The 21,758-nt window shown below is 33.8% G+C and overlaps 1 protein-coding gene across 1 annotated transcript in view; it reads left to right on the top strand.

Annotated features, from left to right (window-relative positions):
• Positions 1–21,758, top strand: part of LOC150078404 (uncharacterized) — a 160,563-nt gene that overhangs the window by 34,461 nt on the left and 104,344 nt on the right. Inside the window, exon 4 of the mRNA XM_090384554.1 lies at positions 20,080–20,123. Coding sequence (XP_090240680.1) covers positions 20,080–20,123 — 44 coding nt within the window. The remainder of the gene's footprint in view (positions 1–20,079; positions 20,124–21,758) is intronic.

Raw genomic sequence — 21,758 nt, forward strand, 5'->3', positions numbered from 1 at the left:
TCGCATGTAATAAATAAGAACCACAACTTTTTAAGTATTGCAATCAATTATTAAAAATCATGCACAGATGTAGATTGAAGCAAAATTTAAAAAAAAAAAAAAAAAAATTTTTCCCCAGAAATAAAAGACAAATTTGGTCACCTGTCAGATGACATGCATTTTTCAATCATGGATATAACTGCTTTTGGATTAAAATAACATAAGAAAATATCCTGCAAGATGGATTTAGTATTTCCACTTTTTTTTTATTGTTTTCACCTGTCATGTGATTAAAAACTTCCCTGTAGAAATTAACAGAATACATCAAAGGAGGCAAATTTTCCTTCATCTGTTCCTTTGTATGCTCTCTTCCAATGGCTTTATTAAATCTCAATGTCTTCATTTTCCATCACTTTTTGTAGCATACTATAATGATATATGTGGTGAGGTTCTTATCTCTTGCAGTGTGTAAAGTATAAGAAAAATATCTTTCAAGGCAGGAATACATGGTGTTCATGGAGTTCATGTATATGCTTAAATGCCTTTTTATAAACCAAAATTTCATGTTTTCTAAACTAACATTAACTAGACAATTTTTTTCTGTTTACACACACACACACACACACACACACACACACACACACACTGTTATATATATATATATATATATATATATGAGTAATAAGGAAAGAAAGTTAATAATTGTAACAAACTGTAAATAATATTTATGGGTCAATGCACTTGCAGAGCAATTATGCATTACAACCATAATGTATATAAAATGTGTAAAATTAATATTAAAGGTAATAATATAGAAGGCAAATCAGTCAAATAATACCAAGCAAGAAATTAAGAAAATGCAAAAAAAAAAAAATATATATATATATATATATATATATTATCGCTGTTTACCCACAATCCAGATGACTTCAACTGGGGCCAACCACCTAGACTAAAGGCAGAAAATGACGAGAAGTTCTCTGTTTCTGTATTGATCAATATATAAAGTATATAAAATATAAAGTAATTTGAATCTAAACTAAGCAAAAATGTTTGAATCTAAACCAAATAAGAAATTGTAAATGTAAGCATATATTGATCATCGTTGACCCGACAGAGAACATTATTTAATAATTAAAAAATTAAAATAAGATTAGATATATAGTATATAATGCATATCTACCGTATCCAGGACATAATGTAATAACAACAATAGTCGTCAAAATAACTATCCCCCTAGTGAGTTAATATGTGGTGCCCCTATGTGATTGATATGGTAAAAATATAAATCAAAATAAATAAAAATAATTAATTAATCAATCAGTTAATTAATTCATTAAATTAAAGTTAATGCAAAGAGAAAAACATGCAGATAGTAAGAAGAAAAACTAATAGAGTAGGAATAATAGAACCTGAACTCCATAAAGGTGAAAAAATAGTAGTATAGATAAGAAATAGTTTCTCCTACCTCTTCGGATTACCCTAATAATTTCGGAGAAATAAGAATAAAGAATGTAAGACAGCTTAAAGACGATACAAGGGCGCCTCCGTAGCCAGGTGGGAAGGAGCAGCAGTGCGTAGCACACGCTTCTTGATTAGACCAGGGTTCGAGTCCGTCACCACCAAATACGGAGGATGCGGAAAGGTCAGGGAATGACCACCGCATATCCTGGAGCAATATGGCCTTAGTTGCTAATGCTCCTAAAAACCAAATAACAATACAAGATATAAGTTGTAGCTCGGGTATGCCCAGGATCACAAACCCGTTCCTATAGTAGGACCCTGAGCTGAATTTGCATGTGACCTCAGCATGAACTTAACTATATATAGTTATAACCATAAAAAAAAAAAAAAAAAAAAAAAACCAACGATACACTATAATTTGCAGGCTGGTGGGTATACGTTTTCTACGCCGTAAGACACCAAGAAAGCAAAGTGTATCCTATGTACATAATATACATGGCTCTAAATCCGTAATTATGGTAATTATATTAAATTAAAGCAATTGGTTCAAAAAACATTTTTGAAATTATGTTTATCGCTTTCTTGAAGTGGTATTTCAAGTAAGCGATAGGGAAATTATTATTAATCAACTTATTGTACAATGCTATTATGTTTACTGAACAGTTTTTATTGTTATTGCAAATAGAAGCAATCCTCAAATATTGGGATAAAATGATATTAGCATGTACTGATTTTGATATATTAGATCTCCAGTTTGTAAGGCTGACTACATTAAAATTAAATGTGTCTCTTTTATTATATATATTATGAAATATTTCTATATGAAGGTCCAGGTAATTTGCTGTAGTATCGGAACTATTAGTTCTTTCCAATACAAGTTCTTCTGGATATAATTTACTGTAAATCCTGAACGAAATTTGGACAATTTAACACACACAGATCATCTACGTATCTGAATATAAGTAGGTTATCTTGGAATATGCTGGACTTCCCATAGGGGTGCCATTCACTTGTAAGTATAACAAAGTTTCGTCATATACGTAATTATTGAAGATACATAAATTTATTAAAGTATCCCAGTAAGTTAAATCAATCTTTATAGTATTTTATGTTCCAAATATAGTTTCTGGAGAACAGTTTTTAAATTGTCGAGATTGATATTAGTGAATAAACTGTTAAAGTCAAATGTTTGTATTTGCTGAATATTGTTATTTTTAATTGCATTTATAATCGGTAAGTTGTTATTTATTATAATAGTTTTATTTACATTATTTAATATAATTTTAAGTAATTTTTTTTTCTAACGTTTTTCCTGGAATTTTTGCATAACTATCTTTACATGATGTTATGAATCTAAATGCAATAGGTGATTTATGAAATTTAGGTATACTATATATAAATGGATATTTTAGGTTATTATATTTTAACTTGAATTTTTTATGTAATGCAATTAGTTTTTTGATTATTACATTAGGGGAAGATGCTATGTATTTATGTGTTACTAAACTGCAGTTCATTTTTAATAATTTCTGTATAATATGACTTACATATAATTACATAATTGCAAGCAGCTTTGTCAACCAGAGTAATTACAAAATGTTCGTGTATTTCTTTAAGCTGCCTATTTATTAATTTTGTATTATTTAGATTATCTGGTATGAATCTCAATTGATTATATTTGTTAGATACGATGTCAAGCATTGTAAACAACCATATGTGGTATGCCTCAACTGGTATGTTATATTTGTATGCAGATCTTATGCAGTATTTTAATAAATCTAGATATAATAGCTTTTTAAAAATTGATTTATTAATAGGTAGATTAGGTCGAAATTTAAAACCCAGTGATAAAATATCTCTTAAGTTCAGGATATCGTATTATATCTAAATCGCCAGTTATAATGTGGTTATGGTTAGGATCCACATATCTAAGATATGAAGGCTTGTGGCAAACACATGTATCCTGTCCAATGTTAATATTGTGAAGGTTTGTAGCTATTATTTTATAGTTACATGCTTTAAGACCAAATGGTTTAGAATATCTAAACCCAATATTAATATGTAAGTTATTAATAGGCAGCAAGTCATTACGTAAATTAATGGTTCTATATATATATATCCAGATTATCCATCAATTTATTTTGAAAATATAAGACAAAGACAGAGTTTTCTGGTTGTTTGTTAATATTCAAAATATTAATTCTGAATTTAACAATGTCTAATATAATGTGCCTAAGGTGAGAAGATGCAAAGACATAATTATTAGCTTTCCTGCTTAGTGCTTTGAGTACACTAAGTTTAATGCTAAAAAAGTGTATTATGTATCTTACCAATGTTTATAGGATGGGTGTCCCAAATTTTAAATAAATCTGTGAAATCCCCTAGATGTTCTCGGTAGCTCTTATATGTTTTAGATTTACTATATTTTCTTTTGTAATTAGATTTATGAAGTTTAGAAATTTGAAACGTATTATAAATGCAAATGTCTTTCAAATTTGAAATATACAATAAAGGTTAAAGAAAGAAAGAAATTATTTGTCATATATTTTTGATTAAATCTGTTATTCAGTCCGTATGGATATAGTCTTATATTGTAACATGCTAATTTCTTCCTGTGTTATTAATTACATTAAGTGTTGAAATGAAAATATTACCAAAAGTATGTTTTTGGAAATGTCTGAATTCAATATCATGTTCAAGACTACTTGTTTTCTTACTAGACTTGTTATTGCAAGTATTAATATCTGAACGATGAAGGTTCATTCTGATATGTAAATTATTACTGGTTTGACCAATATATTTAACATTGTTCATTTTACAAAATATTTGCTCATTTATATTAATTGTAACATGATTTGGATCCATATAGGGGCAAGTAAGACATAATTTGTTATTACATGGTTGAAATTTAAGAAATGGTAATGGCAATCAGATATTAAAACCAGAAGCATTATATGCTAAATTGCTCTGTAAAGTGTGTGTTATTTGTGTATGTGTCAATGTATTAACATGGTTAGGATTACTATCCAGAGCAGAAATAGTATCCTTGGTCACTTTTAGCCTACTCTGCCGATGTAGTATTTTATTATTAGAGTTTCTAAGTAGCATAATAAGAACAAAGTTAAAAAAAAAAAAAAAATGCATATTCATAAAATCCATGAAGGGGAAAAGGAATAATAGACAAATTAAATTATATTAAATAATGTAAATAAAACTATTATAATAAATAACAACTTACCGATTATAAATGCAATTAAAAATAACAATATTCAGCAAATACAAACATTTGACTTTAACAGTTTATTCACTAGTATCAATCTTGACAATTTAAAAATTGTTCTCCAGAAACTATATTTGGAACATAAAAATACTATAAAGATTGATTTAACTTACTGGGATACTTTAATAAATTTATGTATCTTCAATAATTACGTATATGATGGAACTTCGTTATACCTACAAGTGAATGGGGCACCCCTATGGGAAGTCCAGCATCTTGCATAATTGCAAACCTCTATCTATATTATGCAGAAAGAGCATTCCAAGATAACCTACTTATATTCAGATATGTAGATGATCTGTGTGTGTGTTAAATTGTTCAAATTTCGTTCAGGATTACAGTAAATTATATCCAGAAGAACTTGTATTGGAAAGAAATAATAGTTCCGATACTATAGCAAATTACCTGGATCTTCATATAGAAATATTTCATAATATATATAATAAAAGAGATGCATTTAATTTTAATGTAGTTGGCCTTACAAACTGGAGATCTAATATATCAAAATCAGTACATGCTAATATCATTTTATCCCAATGTTTAAGGATTGCTTCTATTTGCAATAACAATAAAACCTGTTCAGTAAACATAATAGCATTGTACAATAAGTTGATTAATAATAATTTCCCTATCACTTACTTGAAATACCACTTCAAGAAAGCGATAAACATAATTTCAAAAATTTGTTTTTTGAACCAATTACTTTAATTTAATATAATTACCATAATTACGGATTAGAGCCATGTATATTATGTACATAGGATACACTTTGCTTTCTTGCTGTCTTACGGCGTAGAAAACTTGTACCCACCGGCCTGCAAATTATAGTGTATCGGTTTTTTTTTTTTTTTTTTTTTTTTTTTTTTAATGGTTATAACTGTATATAGTTAAGTTTATGCTGAGGTCACATGCAAATCAGCTCAGGGTCCTACTATAGGAACGGGTTTGTGATCCTGGGCATACCCGAGCTACAACTTATATCTTGTATTGTCTTTAAGCTGTCTTACATTCTTTATTCTTATTTCTCCGAAATTATTAGGGTAATCCGAAGATGTAGGAGAAACTATTTCTTATCTATACTACTATTTTTTCGCCTTTATGGAGTTCAGGTTCTATTGGTTTTTCTTCTTACAATCTTCATGGTTTTCTCTTTGCATTAACTTAAATTTAATTAATTAGATTGATTAATTAATGATTTTTATTGATTTTGATTTATATTTTACCATATCCATCACATTGGCATCATATTAACTCACTAGGGGGATAGTTATTTTACAGGTGACCCCCGCTTAACACTGATAATTTGTTCCGGAAAAACAGAGCGCTAAGTGAATCCGTGCTAAGCGAGCGCTGCATTCCCATAAGGTAACATATGTATTTGTGAGTTGCGGTCGGTGCCATAGGATATTTCCTAATCAATAATAAAAGGTAGTGAAAAGATGCACAAATGTCTGTCAAAATATTTAATATTCAAATATTTTTACATATAAATATTCTGCATTACATACGTGTATAATTATGTGGTAACTATTTACGTATCAAAATTAAACTTAAAATTCCAATTAAAATCATGAATTTAATTGATCTAAATTGATTTAATTTAATTGATGAATTTAATCATGTAAAATGTGTTGATTTTTGATTGAACTTTGGCCCTCTTCCAAATAAACTAAAAGGGGTATTAATTTTAAATCTCCCCGCAGCGTTACCACCCAACAATAAAGTCAACCGATCCTTCGCCGCTTTGAAACCTGGCATGCTTTTTTCTTCTTTCAATATGAAACTTCTTTTAGTCATTCGTTTCCACAAAAGTCCTGCTTCATCTATGTTAAAAACTTGTTGAGAAGTACATAATACCCCTCTTCAATAATTTTAACAAGTTCTCTTTTGAAAGTTTCAGCTCCTTGATCTGCACTTGCGGCTTCTCCTTGGATTTTAAATCTATTCAACCAGTCTTTACCAGTTTTAAATGGTTCCACATTTTTATTTTTTAGGTGAGTTTTCTTCAGATAATCATATTGGCTAATCTCTTTCTCTCTCTCTCTCTCTCTCTCTCTCTCTCTCTCTCTCTCTCTTTTTTTTTTTGATAATATTTAACTTAACTGAATTCTGCATTGGATATTATCCTCAATAAAATTAGTTAGTCTTTCCATTTCAATCCTAATAGCCGGCCTAGCCCTAGTTGCTTGCAGTGGAACAGCTATCTTTCCCGCTGCTAAAATTAATTCTTTATTTTTTTATAATTGTTCTTATAGTTAAACTTGCAAGTCCTAAATTATGGCACACATCTGCTTGTCGTTGACCAGAATCGATTCGCTTCAAAACGTCTAATTTAATTTTCAAATTTAGTCTTTTTCTTACATTTATAGTCTTCATACTGCGGCCAGATGTTGTTGCTTTTTCATTCCTATCAGCCATTATTAACTCTTCGAAAATGTAACTGCGTTGATTGCGTTAATTACGATACAATGTTTGAGTAAACTGTCCATTACGCACGGTGTCTAATACTGTACTGAGTGATGACTAGACTTCGGATAAATGCATATAACGCAAATATTACAAGCAATATACTTGATCATTTTTTAAAATGTTGATCTTGGAACTACGTAACAAGTCACTGTACTGCAATTAAAGTAGCGTGCGAGAAAATTTCACTGAGCATGGGAAAATTTTTCAAGTCGGAGTGGGAAACGTTTTAATGCTGTTTTGCTATTCATTCTCAAACTATCGACTCCATCAAATGAAACGATTTCGTTAAATATGCCAAAAATGCAATCTGTAAAAGAGCGTTATAGTGATCTGTGACAGCGTTATAGTCAGACGCGGGTTATAATATAAGAACAGCGTTATAGCGAATCAGCATAAAGTGAAACGCGTTATAACGGGGGCCTGCTGTATTGTTGTTATTACATTATGTTCTGGGTATGGTAGATATGCATTATATACTATGTCTAATCTTATTTTAATTTTTTTAATTATTAAATTACATTCTCTGTCAGATCAACGATGATCAATATATGCTTACATTTACAATTTCTTATTTGGTTTAGATTCAAAACATTTTTACTTAGTTTAGATTCAAATTACTTTATATTTTATATACTTTATATATTAGCATATATTGATCATTACAGAAACAGAGAACTTCTTGTCGTTTTTTGCCTTCAGTCTGGGTGGTTGGCCCCAGTTGAAGTCATCTGGATTGTGGGTAAACAGCAATAATATATATATATATTTTTTGTGTTTTCTTAATTTCCTGCTTGGTATTATTTTGACTGATTTGCCTTCTATATTATTACCTTTAATATTAATTTTACACATTTTATATATATATATATATAAGCTAGTAGTCATGAAGGGCAATGTGCTAACGTTACAGTACTGGTAATGCTAATTATGGAGAACAAAGGGTGAACGGAACAGAAATCGCTATCACAGTGAGCAAAGAAGGGAGCTAAGATAAAGGAGATAAAGTAATAAGGAATAATAAGAATTAATAAGAATAACTTAGTGCTGTTCGTCCTGTGATCTCAGCACCTTTTTCAGGAGCCAGCCACTGAAATCAAAGGAGGAAACGGCAATAAGTGGGTATAGCCTCTGTTTCTGACATGAAATACACACCCCACATGGTACACGTGGAGTGTGTATTTCATGAAAAGTAGGTAAAGTTTGTTTAAGGTAGGTAAAGTCAGTTAAAATAATTTGTTTAAATTTTATTTTAGTCATGCGGCGCGTATATTTCATGGCTGACCCGACAGAGGCTGGAAGTAAAGATTAAAAGAATAACAAGAATAAAAATCAAGAAATGGGATACCTTACATGGGATCGTAGCGATCTGTACCGCTGTGGAGAAATAAAATGTTTAGACTGAATGTGGGCTACAGTATATGGTATAGGCTGGCGACCCCTGGTGTAAGAAATTGGGAAAGTTCTAAAATTACATAAATTAATTAATTAGGTTGGGCTAGTTACCTCATGTGTTACAGGTTGGAGATGTATTCAAATAAATTTAAATAAATTAATTAAATAATTTAAAAAAATTAAATTAGCGAAGTAGTAAATCAGCAAATTAAAATTAATTTAACCAGTTTTGTTACGAATGTAAAGGGCTCAGTAGTAGGGTTAAATGTTTGAAGGAATGCGTCCCAGGATAGAAAGGAATAATAGGCTAGCAAAGTAGTGGTATATAGTTGTTGAACTTTGTATAGGCGAGGAAAGTGTTTTAAAGCTTAAAAGGAGCATATCAGGTATTGCGTTCGGTAAACTAATGGCTCACAAGAAATAAAATACAGGAGGTAGGAAAGCATAAAGAGTACTGAAGAAGGCAAAAAGATGGTGCTAGAGCAGTTCGGGGTTGCTTTACTCATTCCTGTAGTAGGATCCTGAACATATTCTGTGAGCATCCTTCAGGTGTTCATGTATGGTATATGAAGATAAAAAGTAGATAAATAAAATAATAATATATAAATGGTAAAAGAATACTCCTATAGATAGCCAATCGGGGAGGTACAAGTTTTCTATGCTTGTAAGACCCCAAAGAGGCTGTGAGTATTGACTATACATATGCAAGCCTAGAAGTTATGGAATATCAGTTAGCCATGATGTTATTGATATCAATAGTACAGTTAATCAATTTTTTATATTTGATTATACTGAGAGCTTTTTTGATGTGGTAATGTAAGTAGGCTGCCGGAAACTGGTTGTTTAGAAGTTTGCTGTACAGGTTTCTGATGTTGCTCACTATCAGTTGTTTGTTATTGCATATCGTGGCTATTCTGATGATTTGTGATAAGATGATGTTGGCATGCACTTTTTTGGAAATATTCGAATGCCAGTGGATGAAGCTGAATATATTAAAGTTAAAGGTGTCGCACTTATTATATATATTGACAGTGGAGTAGGGGTTGTTGAGGTCTGTATAACTAATTCCAAGTAGTTAGCAGCCTTGTTATTATCATTGATTTTTTCTAGTGTGAGCTCAGTCGGGTATATATTGGTAAGGTTTTGTATGGAGTTGGGGCAATTTGCTACAAATAAATCATCAATATATCTAAATATGAAGATATCAGGAGGTAGTAATGTTTCATAGTATAGTGATGTAACAATATCCCTATTATAAATGCCTTACGTAGTAACAATATATCCCATATACAAACCTTCGACTTCAATAGCCTATTTACAAGCATAGATCAAACCAATTTGAAACTTGTCTTAAACAACTTGTATAATAGATACAAACATAGAATACACTTCAAACCTATATATTGGAATAAACTGCTGAATTTGTGCATCTCCAACAACTACGTTTTTGACGGAAAAACGGTTTACCAACAAACCATAGGTACCCCCATGATTGATTTTTTTTGATTTGGAAGTTGTTGGCGCATCGGCTTCTGTGGCCATATTGCACCTCCCAAGGTTTATGCAGTACTTTGATCCAAGCCCGAGGCGGGAATCGAACCCACGACCTTTGGGTTGCCGGGCAGGTACTTTACCCACTCGGCTAGCCCGGTCGGCGTACCCCCATGGGCAGCCCAGCAAGCTGTATTATTGTCAATCTATACTTATACTGATTCAAAACATCACTACCTCCTGATATCTTCATATTCAGATATAAAGATGATTTATTTGTAGCAAATTGCCCCAACTTCATACAAAATCATTGAGTATGCAAAATTATTGAATATGCAATGAGTATGAATTTTCAATGGCAAAATTGCATACAAACAAATTATTGGAGTTCTTATGGGTTCACAAATTTCCAGCCTTGTCTCTAACTTGTTTTTACACTACTATGAGGAATTATTTGTTACCAGCAATCCCAATCATAAATTTTTAGCCTTCCGGTATGTTGATGACATCTTAGTTTTAAATTTCGACTTTGAACGCTTGGCTACAGATATTTACCCTTCTGAACTTAAACTCGATAAAGAAAATGTTGATAATTGCACAGCCAACTTCCTTGATCTGAAAATTACACTCTGCAATGATGCAGTTCCCCATCTTATTGACATTTATGACAAAAGAAACTATTTTAACTTTGAGGTCATTTATCTCACAAATTGGCAATATAATATTTCCAAAAAAATTCACAAAAATACCATTTGTATTCAAGCCATCAGATTAGCCAACATATGCAGTACTCATATCCTTTTTCAGCAAAGCAATAAACGTTTTTTATAAAAAATCTTTTAAATAATAATATACCTCCCTTTTATCAAATACTGTTTTTGTATAGTTTCTTCTATAATTAAAAATAAATTTGATTTCGATTTACTTGGCACCTGTCTGTGTTAAAGGTATTGTACAGTTGTATATTATTTGGTGGGATTTCCACTACAGTGGTACCTTGGATTACGAGTAACTTGGTATGTGAGTGTTTTGCAAGACGAGCAAAAATTTTTAATAAATTTTAACTTGATAAACGAGCGAGGTCTTGCAATACGAGTACAGTCAGTCCTTGTATAACACGTGTTTACACTACACGAATTCGATCATACACGATTTATAAATAGGGGAACGATATCTTATATAACACGAACCGAATTCGCTTATGCACAATTAGCCTTTGTGTTTACAAGAAATGGCAGTCGAACGCAGAATCACCCCAACCGAACGCAACCCGATAGGAATGAAGAGAAGATTTTGAAAATGTATTTATGGTTTTTTATATCAGTGAAGGGGAAACACATTTCACCATAATAACGTAAAAACCAACACAATTCCAGCTATCGGTATAATCGCAAATGCAATTAGATAGAGTTTACTACCAGTTTATAACAGATTCACTCGCAGAAACGCAACAGGAAATTGTTTTTATTGTTTTATGGTAGTAACCCCTAGAAATGTGCTTTAGTAAAATGTGAGGTGTTAATAGAGTTGTCTCTGCCTTTATGGTGTTGTTTATTCAGTTGCTACACGCGCAGCTTTGTTTATATCAAGCGTGCCTCCTCGTTTTGTAATTGTGCTTTATTCCATAAAAATGAGTAAAATAATTAAAAGGTGTGAAAAGGAAGCATCCTGGCGAAGACACTGCAGATTCAGAGAGAAAAAAAAAAGCAATATCGATAAACAGAGGCGGACTGGGTCAAAAATTCTTACCCGGGAAAATTTATAGTGGCCTCATACTATGGTTTATGGCCAAAATCACTCCGGCCTCCGGCCCACCGGGCTACACGCGTGCAGCTTTGTTTATGTGTATCAAGCGTGCCTCCTCGTTTTGTAATAGTGCGAGCGATGAATCTGATTTCCGTGAAATCCTCAAAAGGAGGCAAAAGCAAGTGTCATTGGAAAGATTCCTTGTTAAAGTCGCACAAAAAGATAGCAGTGATTCCGTTAGAGACAGTGAAAGTCGTCCTACCCAATAATTAATAAATTCGATTGCTTTATGTATATTAAATTTAAATATTAAAAATATAAAAAGGTATGTATTTTGTATTAATCATTTTTACAGTATATGAATATTTTTGAGTTTTGGAACAAATCATCTAGGTTTCCATTATTTCTTATGGGGAAATTCGCTTTGATATACGAGTGCTTTGGATTACGAGCACGTTTCTGGAACGAATTATGCTCGCAAACCAAGGTACCACTGTACTTAGTAATCACTGTTCATGACTTCCGTTAAGGTTCCTTTTCGGAATGAGATTACTGTTGCTTTACTCTTAAGCTTTTTCACACGTTCAGTTTGAATTCATCCTCTCTTCTTTTTGGAATCCTGTACATATGGCTTTTTTCCTGGACTTATTAAGTGTGTCTCTTCCCTGATTACAACCGATAGGTTTGGCACTTTGCTTCCCTGACACTGGTCTGTCTCCGATCTACTGTCTGTATGTAGCCCTACATTGGCACCTCCGTAGCCAGGTGGGCAGGAGCAGCAGTGTGTAGCACACGCTTCTTGATTAGACTGGGGTTCGAGCCCGTGAGCCACCAAATACCGAGGATGTGGAAAGTTCAGGGAATGACCACTGCATATCCCCGGAGCAATATGGCCTTAGTTGCTAATGCTCCTAAAAACTAAATAACAACATAACAGCCCTACATCATTTAACCAGACCTTTTATTTGGTGAGTAAATTTTATCATTGCACACAAAGTCTTCTTCTTCAAGGTTTTTAATTCTGTTTCCATCAAAAGTTTTTCGCCTGTCGATTTTTTTGTCACACTTTTGAAAGGATTCATTAAACCTCCAATCAACTGCAGTTGTGCCTTACTGTGCTTTTCTCTTTCTACTGCGGTTTGTCATCTTGGAAGTTTGGAGCCGTAATCTATAAACCCTGTTATCTTATCATCTAAATTTTATTGGATTTTATCTCCTATAGTTCGGATTTATTCTTGTTCTATTTTCTGTTTCGCATGTTCCTTCACATTTTGGTATGTCCGCAGCCTTCTGTCTGATGTTTCATGTTTTCAGGCCATCTTTCCCAAATATTTTTTTCAACGAAAGAGGTCATCCCTATCTGTTTCTCTAAATCTTTAAAAACTCGGTAACTTGTCATTTACTCTCTTTCACTTCCTGGCTGTGTATGTCGCTCCTCCGCTTTACTTAAAGACTCCGAGTAACTTCTAGTTTTGGTTTCGATTTCTCTTCTTCTCTACAAGCCTATGGTATTAACACCCATTTTTACTAACGCTTCCTTATACCAGGACCCTTTCTTTAAGGTTGGGCGGTACACACCCAGTAAGTTCAGTATTTTATGACTTTTCTACACTTTTTTTTTTTTTTTCTTTTTTTTTCTTTATACTTAGTAGTAATCCTGGGTATAACCTCCATGCACAAGTACATGATGGGTGACCACCCAGATGTGAACCAACGTAAGCAGGGGTTGAGGTGTGGCGCCCACACCACATGGAGAAATGCCAACCCTCTATGTTACCAGGCAGTACTAGGTGGTAGATGACTCTCATCAACCGGTGAAATACCACCACTTTGCTTATTGGAGGCTTGAAGTGGTGGAACCCATGTTTAGTCTCTAGAGCTAAGTTCCGGTCAACCCTTCCCTATCTCTTCCATCATGCAGTATGATTGATGACTTTTGAGGCTATGATGAACATCGTGGCGAGATCCAATATTCCTTACGTTCTAAAACGGTGTTCGCAGGCTGGCTGCTAGTTCGGTCCAGTGCTGGCTGCACTGGACCGAACCTAGTGGTAACTCTCTAGGAGGCTACCGGATCAGCTAGTGTATAATCTTGCTACCTCTACTCTGCCAGATAGTGATTGGAGGGAGTCTGAGTAGTGTGTATGCGGGGTGCATTGTCGAGGCCACGTTATGTCAAGGATCTGGGTATATTCTTACCACGTGTATGCCATATCCAAAAATTTCATTACTTCATACAGCATGTCCCACCCACTTTTTCTTACCATTGAATACACCATGAATTGTCAAACTAATAGAGCAAGCTTATCTGCGAAAAGATCTAAACCTCCCAAGCACTTCCTAATTCATTTCACAAATATACGTCGTCTCAATTCTAATCTCAACGATGTCCATTTCCACTTGCAGTCTGCCAAACCCCATGTACTTTTTCTGACAGAATCTCAGTTATCGGTTGATTCATCTACTGCTCATCTCAGATGACCAAATTATTCGCTGTATGATTCCTTTCGCCTCAAAGGTGGTACTTGTGCATATGTCCGTTCTGATATTCCCTCTCAGAGACTTGGCAATTTGGAATCTCCTCTCTTTGATCTTCTCTGGCTTAAAATCTCTCTAGCTCATTGTGTCAAATTCATCTGTTGTCTCTACCGTTCTCCCAACTCCACTAATTACTTGGAGCTCTTTGACTTCCTCTCTTTGCAACTTGACTTTCTCCAGTCCAACTTTCCTAACAGTGAGGTAATTTTCCTTGGTGATTTTAATGTTCACAACTCCAGCTGGTTTCCATTTTCTAGTCACACCGACCCAGCAGGTCGAGATGCTGAGGCTTTTGCAATTACTAATGACCTAGCACAGATTGTTCATTTACCAACAAGAATACCGGACAATCCTAATCATACAGCCAATACGCTTGATCTTTTTCTCATAAACAACCCTTCTAAGTACACGGTCGAGGCGAGAGCTCCCTTAGGCACTTCAGATCACAAATTGGTGATTGTCTCTTCTCCAATGGAACCTTTATCTCATGGCTATTCCCAACCTCATGTTTGGCATTACAAGAATGCAAAATGGGATGACCTGCGAGACTTCTTTTCTTCTTTTCCTTGGTCGGATTACTGTTTCAAAAGTTCTGATGTCAACGTTTGCTCAGATCGTGTCAGTGAAATTATTCTTGCAGGAATGGAATCCTTTATCCCACACTCCACTTTAAAATCTCGTCTTTATCTAAACCTTGGTTTTCCAATAAATGTGCTAAGGCTGTTCAAGAGAAGAATGCTGCATATTGTAATTGGCTTGTTTCTAATTCTTCAGAAACATTTTCTGCCTACACCAAAGCTCGCAACAATTGTAAAGCAGTTATTAATCAGTCCAAACTAGAGTTTGAACAGGCTAAGAGTAGAAAACTTGCTTCTTGCCCTAATGGTAGCCGAGCATTCTGGTCTCATGCCAAAGCTATTGGCTGCAACTTTTGCCCATCTCTGCTCCCACCTCTCTCCAAACCAGATGGTTCTGTTGTCACTTCAGCCAAGGATAAAGCTGACCTGCTAGCATCCCATTTTTCTTCCAGCTCATGTATTAATGATCTTGGTAAAAAACCTCCCACCATTCCCAACATGCTCTATTCAATGCCTCCTGTGGTCTTCCGTCAAAAGGATATCAGAAGGATTTTGATGAATCTTGATGCTAAGAATGCCCCAGGCCCTGATGGTATTTCTCCACTTGTTCTCAAAACCTTGCTCTGAACATACTCCTATTCTTTGCCGCATTTTTTCACTTTCTTATTCCAAAGGTGTTTTTCCTTCTGCTTGGAAATTTGCTCATATCCAGCCAGTTCCTAAAAAGGGTGACAAATCCCTCCCATCCAATTATCGTCCCATTGCCAATATGGGTTCACCAGTATGGATTCCGTCAGTGTCCATCCACTGGTGATATTCTGGCTTATTTTACCCATTTATGGACTAATTCAATGGAAAGTTTCGGTGAAACACAAGTAGTTGCTCTTGACATCTCAAAGGCTTTTGATCATGTTTGGCATAAAGGTCTTCTAAACAAGCTTCCATCTTATGGTTTGCCAACTATTTTTAGCAATTGGTTATCCAGTTTTCTCTCTGATCGCTCACTGAGGGTGATGGTAGATGGCTCTCTGTCTTCTAACTTCTCCACTAATGCTGGTGTCCCCCAAGGTTGAGTTCTTTCTTTCCCCCACTCTTTTCCTCTTGTATATTAATGACCTTCTTCTTTAATTGACTGGAAATCCTATCCATAGTTTTGCCGATGATAGCAAATTGCATTCCACTTTCCAGTTCAAGAAACCTTGCTCTGCTCAATCAGCTTCAACTTCTCGAAAATCTGCTACCGATTCCTTAAATGCTGATCTTCAGGTAATTCTCCAGTGGGGCAAAGACAACTTAGTTGATTTCAACCCTTCTAAAACTCAGTCTTCTCTTATATCTCGCAAAAAGGATTCTTCTGCTGCTATGCTTATCTTTAGTGACACTCCGATTTCTAGGCAAAATGATATATCTCTTTTGGGGATTACCGTGACTTCTAATCTCTCTTGGCACAAGCACATTACAAATATTGCTTCCTCTGCATCTAAAAAACTTGGTTTTTCTCTTTCGCTCTCGGTGTTACTTTTCTTCCAAACATCTGCTCATTCTGTATAAATTGCAAATCCGCCCTACCATGGAATATTGTTCCCACATCTGAGGTGGTGCCCCCAAAACCTTCCTAAGGCTTCTCGATTCCGTTCAAAAGAGGGCAGTTAGGGTAATTAATGATTCATCTCTAACAGAGTCTCTCCACTCGCTGTCTCATAGATGTACTCTTTCTGCTGCATGCCTTTTCTACAGATACTTCCATGGGAACTGTTCTTCTGAATTGGCTTCTATTATTCCCGCTCTCTCTTTCAAAACAGTCCGAACACGTGCCGCCACCAGCCAACATTCATTTACTGTCCAACTTCAAACCCACAGAACCAACTTTTCATCTTTCTTATTTATTCATTCAACTGCCGTTTTCTGGAACAACCTTTCTTCATACATATTTCCTGAAAATTATAATCTACAGAAGTTCAAGCCCAATGTCAACAAATATCTTCTTTCATCTTCTCAACTTCCAACCCAAGCACGGTACTAAGTACTATAGGTTCTAATACCTCTAGTGTTTGGGGTTCACATAAAAAAAAAAAAAACTGTCTTTTTGTAATCCCCCAGTTCGTAAAACTATTAGTGCAATACTAGGGTGATGCGAACACTCTGTCTATCCTAAATTCTGTCGCTATTTTCGCCTTCTTTTGAACATCTTTTCTCCTCTTCCCCTCCCCTAGAATTTACCATTCCCTATACTATTTGCTTGTCTATACTTTTTCATGTACTTCACATACATTTGTATTATATTCCACATTAGACTTTTGTAAATTTGTATATATTTTAATTTACATGTTTTACACTGCGTAGGGACTACCTTCTCTACTAGTATTAAGATAAAAGGCTGCATATTTGCCCTCCTTTTTCTAATACTACAGACAAGTTTGGAAATGTAGTGCCTGGTACATGGTCAGGAGTAATCTCCTGATGTATTTCCTGGCTATGTATCATATTTTCATCTACTATATTGAGATTATGCATATTTGCCATCCTCTGATTCGACCTCTTGATAAATTTGTCTTCCCATATCTGAATATAGTGTTATTTATTTATTTACTTGTAATTCCTCTTTTTTTTTTTTTTTTCCCCCTCAGTCCCTGTTCATTTTTGCACTAGGTTTTTCAAATTCTTTCACCTGTTTAACCACTACTTCACTTATACTTTCTACTATCCCTTAAACTCCTCTTAGTTTTGGTACCTTGTGGACTCTTCATTTCCATTTTCACAGACACTTTATTTATTCTACAAACCACACATTATTTATATCCTTTTGCTTCCTCTACTGCTGCGGCACTGCACGTTTTGGAGCATTAGACATATAACTTTCGTTATTTTCCTTATATAAACTGTTATATAATACTACTATATATATATATATATATATATATATATATATATATATATATGTTGTATTTTTATAATATGGGGAAGATTTTAGTAAGATAACCATTAAGATATATATATATATATATATATATATATATATATATATATATATATATATATATATATATATATATATCTAGATTGATGTACTATAGAAAATGCATAGGATAATATAATGTATACTAACTTTTGTATACAAAAGGATAATATACAAAACTTGTCGTTGCTTACCTACAATCTAGGTGACTTCGTCTGGGGTAAACCACCCAAAGAAAGAAAATAAAACAGCGATAAGGGGTTCTCTGTTTCTGTGATGATCAATATGCACTAAAGGGAAATCAATTTTTATGTTGAATAACCAATAATATAATTTGGTGTAGTTATATTACACCAAATTTGGGTAGTTGACCCCAGACAAAGTTACCTAGATTGTTGGTAAGCAACGATAAGTTTTGTATATTATCCTTTTGTATTCTAACTTTTGTACATTATATTATCCTGTGCATTTTATATAGATCTATCAGGATCTATGCATTTTATATAGATCTATCTATCTTAATATGATTATCTTACTATAATCTTCCCCATAATATTATAAAAATACAATATAGAGGCAGTTCCCATTTTACGAATTTTTGCTTTACAAGTTCCCGGGTTTATGAGGTTTTTTTTTTTTTTTTTTTTTTTTCAAATATCAAGTATCAACAGAAATGAAAATATGAACATTAATTGCAATAAATATACGCTAAATATTCATAAATACGGCATTTCAAACCACATGCATAGTTATACAGTACCTTACTACTGTGCATGTGTTTTATTTGTTCAGGAAGAGATAAGGAGGGAGGTCCAACTCTTAAAGAATTTCAGGAAGAATTCCCTATTTTAGATGCAATCAAAATAATAAAACAAGCCTGGGACAAAATTACAGAGAAGAACATGAAGGGTGTTTGGAATAAACTCTGTCATCAGTTTATTGATAATTTTGAAGTATTTCAAGAACCAGCAGAGATCGTACCGCTTGTTTCAAAATGAAACAGAAGTGGTCGTTAATATTGCTAACCAATTGCAGCTTGTGTGTTCTACAACTGATGTCACTGATCTGCTTAAAAAACGCAATGGAGAGCTCACAAATGAAGACCACCTTGTATGCCAAAATGTGAAGAAACTGAGGAAGAAGAAGATTTAATACCTGGAACTCCTGTTCGTTCCTTCACTCTCAAGGGGCTTGATGAAGCTTTTCAACACATAGAAAGCAATGGGGACTTTCAAGTCACAAGATACAAATTTCAAGCGCACTAGAAAAGTTGCTACAGATTAAAAAAAAAAAAAATGCTTATGCATGCTACCGTGAAATTATACGAGGAAGAGAAAAACTGTCTTGGAAACACTCTTGAAGCATTTCCGAAGAAGACTTCTTGTGCTTCCAACAAACCCAACGAATGTTGAGTCAACAATGAGTGAAGAACCATCAATGAGTGTGCATTTAGTTAATGATGATGAAGAATAAAATTCTTTAACATTTGTATGACATAAATAATTTCTTTATTATTTTAATTTGCTTGATTTTTAAAGGCTATGTTTTCATTTCTTTTATAGATAAATTATTGTTTAACCATAAACTATTATTTTGTTTATCATTATTTAACATTATATCTATGGGAAATAAATTCCCCCTTTAGTTTTCACTTTATGAGTGCAAGCTAGGAACGAATTAACTTGTAAAGTTGGGAACTACCTGTACAACACATTATTATGCACGTAGTGCATCCATTGTCACCACAAGTGCGTTAGCCTATAAATAGTTTATTAATATCAGGGTATTAATACAGTTTATTAATGTCAGTGTATTAATGATTACCTTCCATACTACTCATTTAATATATATGTATATATATAATCCAATTAAATTCAAATTAAAAAAAATTAAATTAAATTAAAATTGTCATTTTAATTTATTGGTCTTGTATTGTTGGTAGATTACGTTTCCATATTAGTGATATTTCACACAGTTCGGAAACCAGGGCCATCAAGGGGGGTGCCATTAAATTCTTTGCATTTGACCTTCATTTTCTAAATTATTTAGGGAGTGTTTCTCCAACAGTACTTTCTTATTTTTCTCCCTCTCTCATTTTCACTACTGGTTTGCCACGCTACTGGCATACATCTTATTTCATTTTATTTTGCCTTTATTTCAGTATATATCTTTTTTTTCTTCTATAGAAGCTGTGATTCAAAACATTCATCGTTGGAAAAAAGAAGTAAAGGTATATTTTTGTTATTAAAGTTTCTTAAATGATTAAATAAATTGCTACTTTGTGGGTGTTTGGGGGGGTCAAAATAAAGTGCATTATAATTGTTTATTAGGAATAGGATATACAGAATGACAGATATAGATTATTAATTCTGCGGATTTATTTGTTCTAGACCATTGCTTTTTAGGATACTAAATGAAATGAAAAACATTGCAAAAAATTTTAATATTAGGTGTTATCCCACAGGTTTTAATTACATCAGTAACTCTCTGGGAGTTATTATCTACAAGTTTTTAGTATGTGGATACCAGAACCTTACTCAATTTCTCCTGTATGGATGTAGCTTTGTTCAGACTCATAGTTGTTTTTCCAAAATGTCCCAGTCAGTGCTGGATTTACTTATGGGCTGAGCGGGCTGCAGTCCAGGGCCTCATAATCTAGGGGGGCCTTGGCCTCCTGCCAAAAAAAAATTTTAAAAATTTACCTTTAATTTTATTTCATTTGTAACGATAAAATCAGGGCCATACCTAGGCCAAAATAATGTGTAAGCACAAATCCAAAATTCAGGAACACATTGATGGGAGTGCTGAACACGCTCACCCTTGAATCCTTGATTTTACAATCTAGACCAAGTTGCTTAGTAACATTAAACACGTGACGTATGAATCTATGACTGTATAACAGTTACACAAGTGTGTACTTACTGTTTAGTAAAGTTTGTGGAGGCTTTAAAGCTACTCAGAATCAAATGATCAAGTCAGCTATGAAGCAATACAAGTGTTCAGATCACTGTCTGTCATTATAGCATGCATTTTGAGAATAAGTGAGAATTCTTTTATATCATCGTGAATCACAATAATATTTAATTTTGACTTTTTGTGAAAATAATAATGAGTAAGTGATATACGTAAACGAAATCGACAAAAAGAACAGAAGGAAATACTCGATCATTTAAAGCCAATCACGTCATATGGCTTTGTACAGCAGGCAGAAACAGCCCTACATAATCTCTCAGATACAGAATATTCGTGTTTACAAACAGAAGAAAATCAAGAAGACTACACTGAGCAGACTGAAGAACAACCAGTTTATGTACAGAACACAGCCTCCCAAGAACTTCAAGGAGAACTGTTGTCAGTAACTGCCACTACAAGTACAGAAACTTCTGGAGAAAGTGACAATGAAGTGACAGAACCTACAGCCAAAGAATTAACACAAGTTGCTGAAGGAACATGCCACGAGATAGTTGCACCAAAAGAAGCAGTTCAAGCTCATTACTATCTTAAAGACTTGGAAAACAAAGCAGATGATCTCAGCAAAAACCCTAGCATTGCAGACACAAAAATACCAACTGTTCATGCTACTAGTGATTTCAGAAACAATGACGTAGGTTTATGGACCACATTGAATAACGAGGAAATATCATTCTGGATCGAGATAGGTCCATCGGAATGTCAGCACTGGGATGGACCTTTTACCAATTCGAAGCGAACATACAAAAACCTAGCCCAGTTCTGCTCAAAGAATTTATTCCATTCCACCAGAGTAAATGGAGAAACCTACCCTCGAGAATGGCTAGTGTATTCTCCCACAAAAGAAAAAGTCTACTGTTTTGTGTGCAAACTTTTCTCTAACTAAACTACCTCA

Source organism: Mastigoproctus giganteus, chromosome 11, assembly GCF_048544385.1.
Source record: "Mastigoproctus giganteus isolate SK-2022 chromosome 11, ASM4854438v1, whole genome shotgun sequence".
NCBI lineage: Eukaryota > Metazoa > Arthropoda > Arachnida > Uropygi > Thelyphonidae > Mastigoproctus > Mastigoproctus giganteus.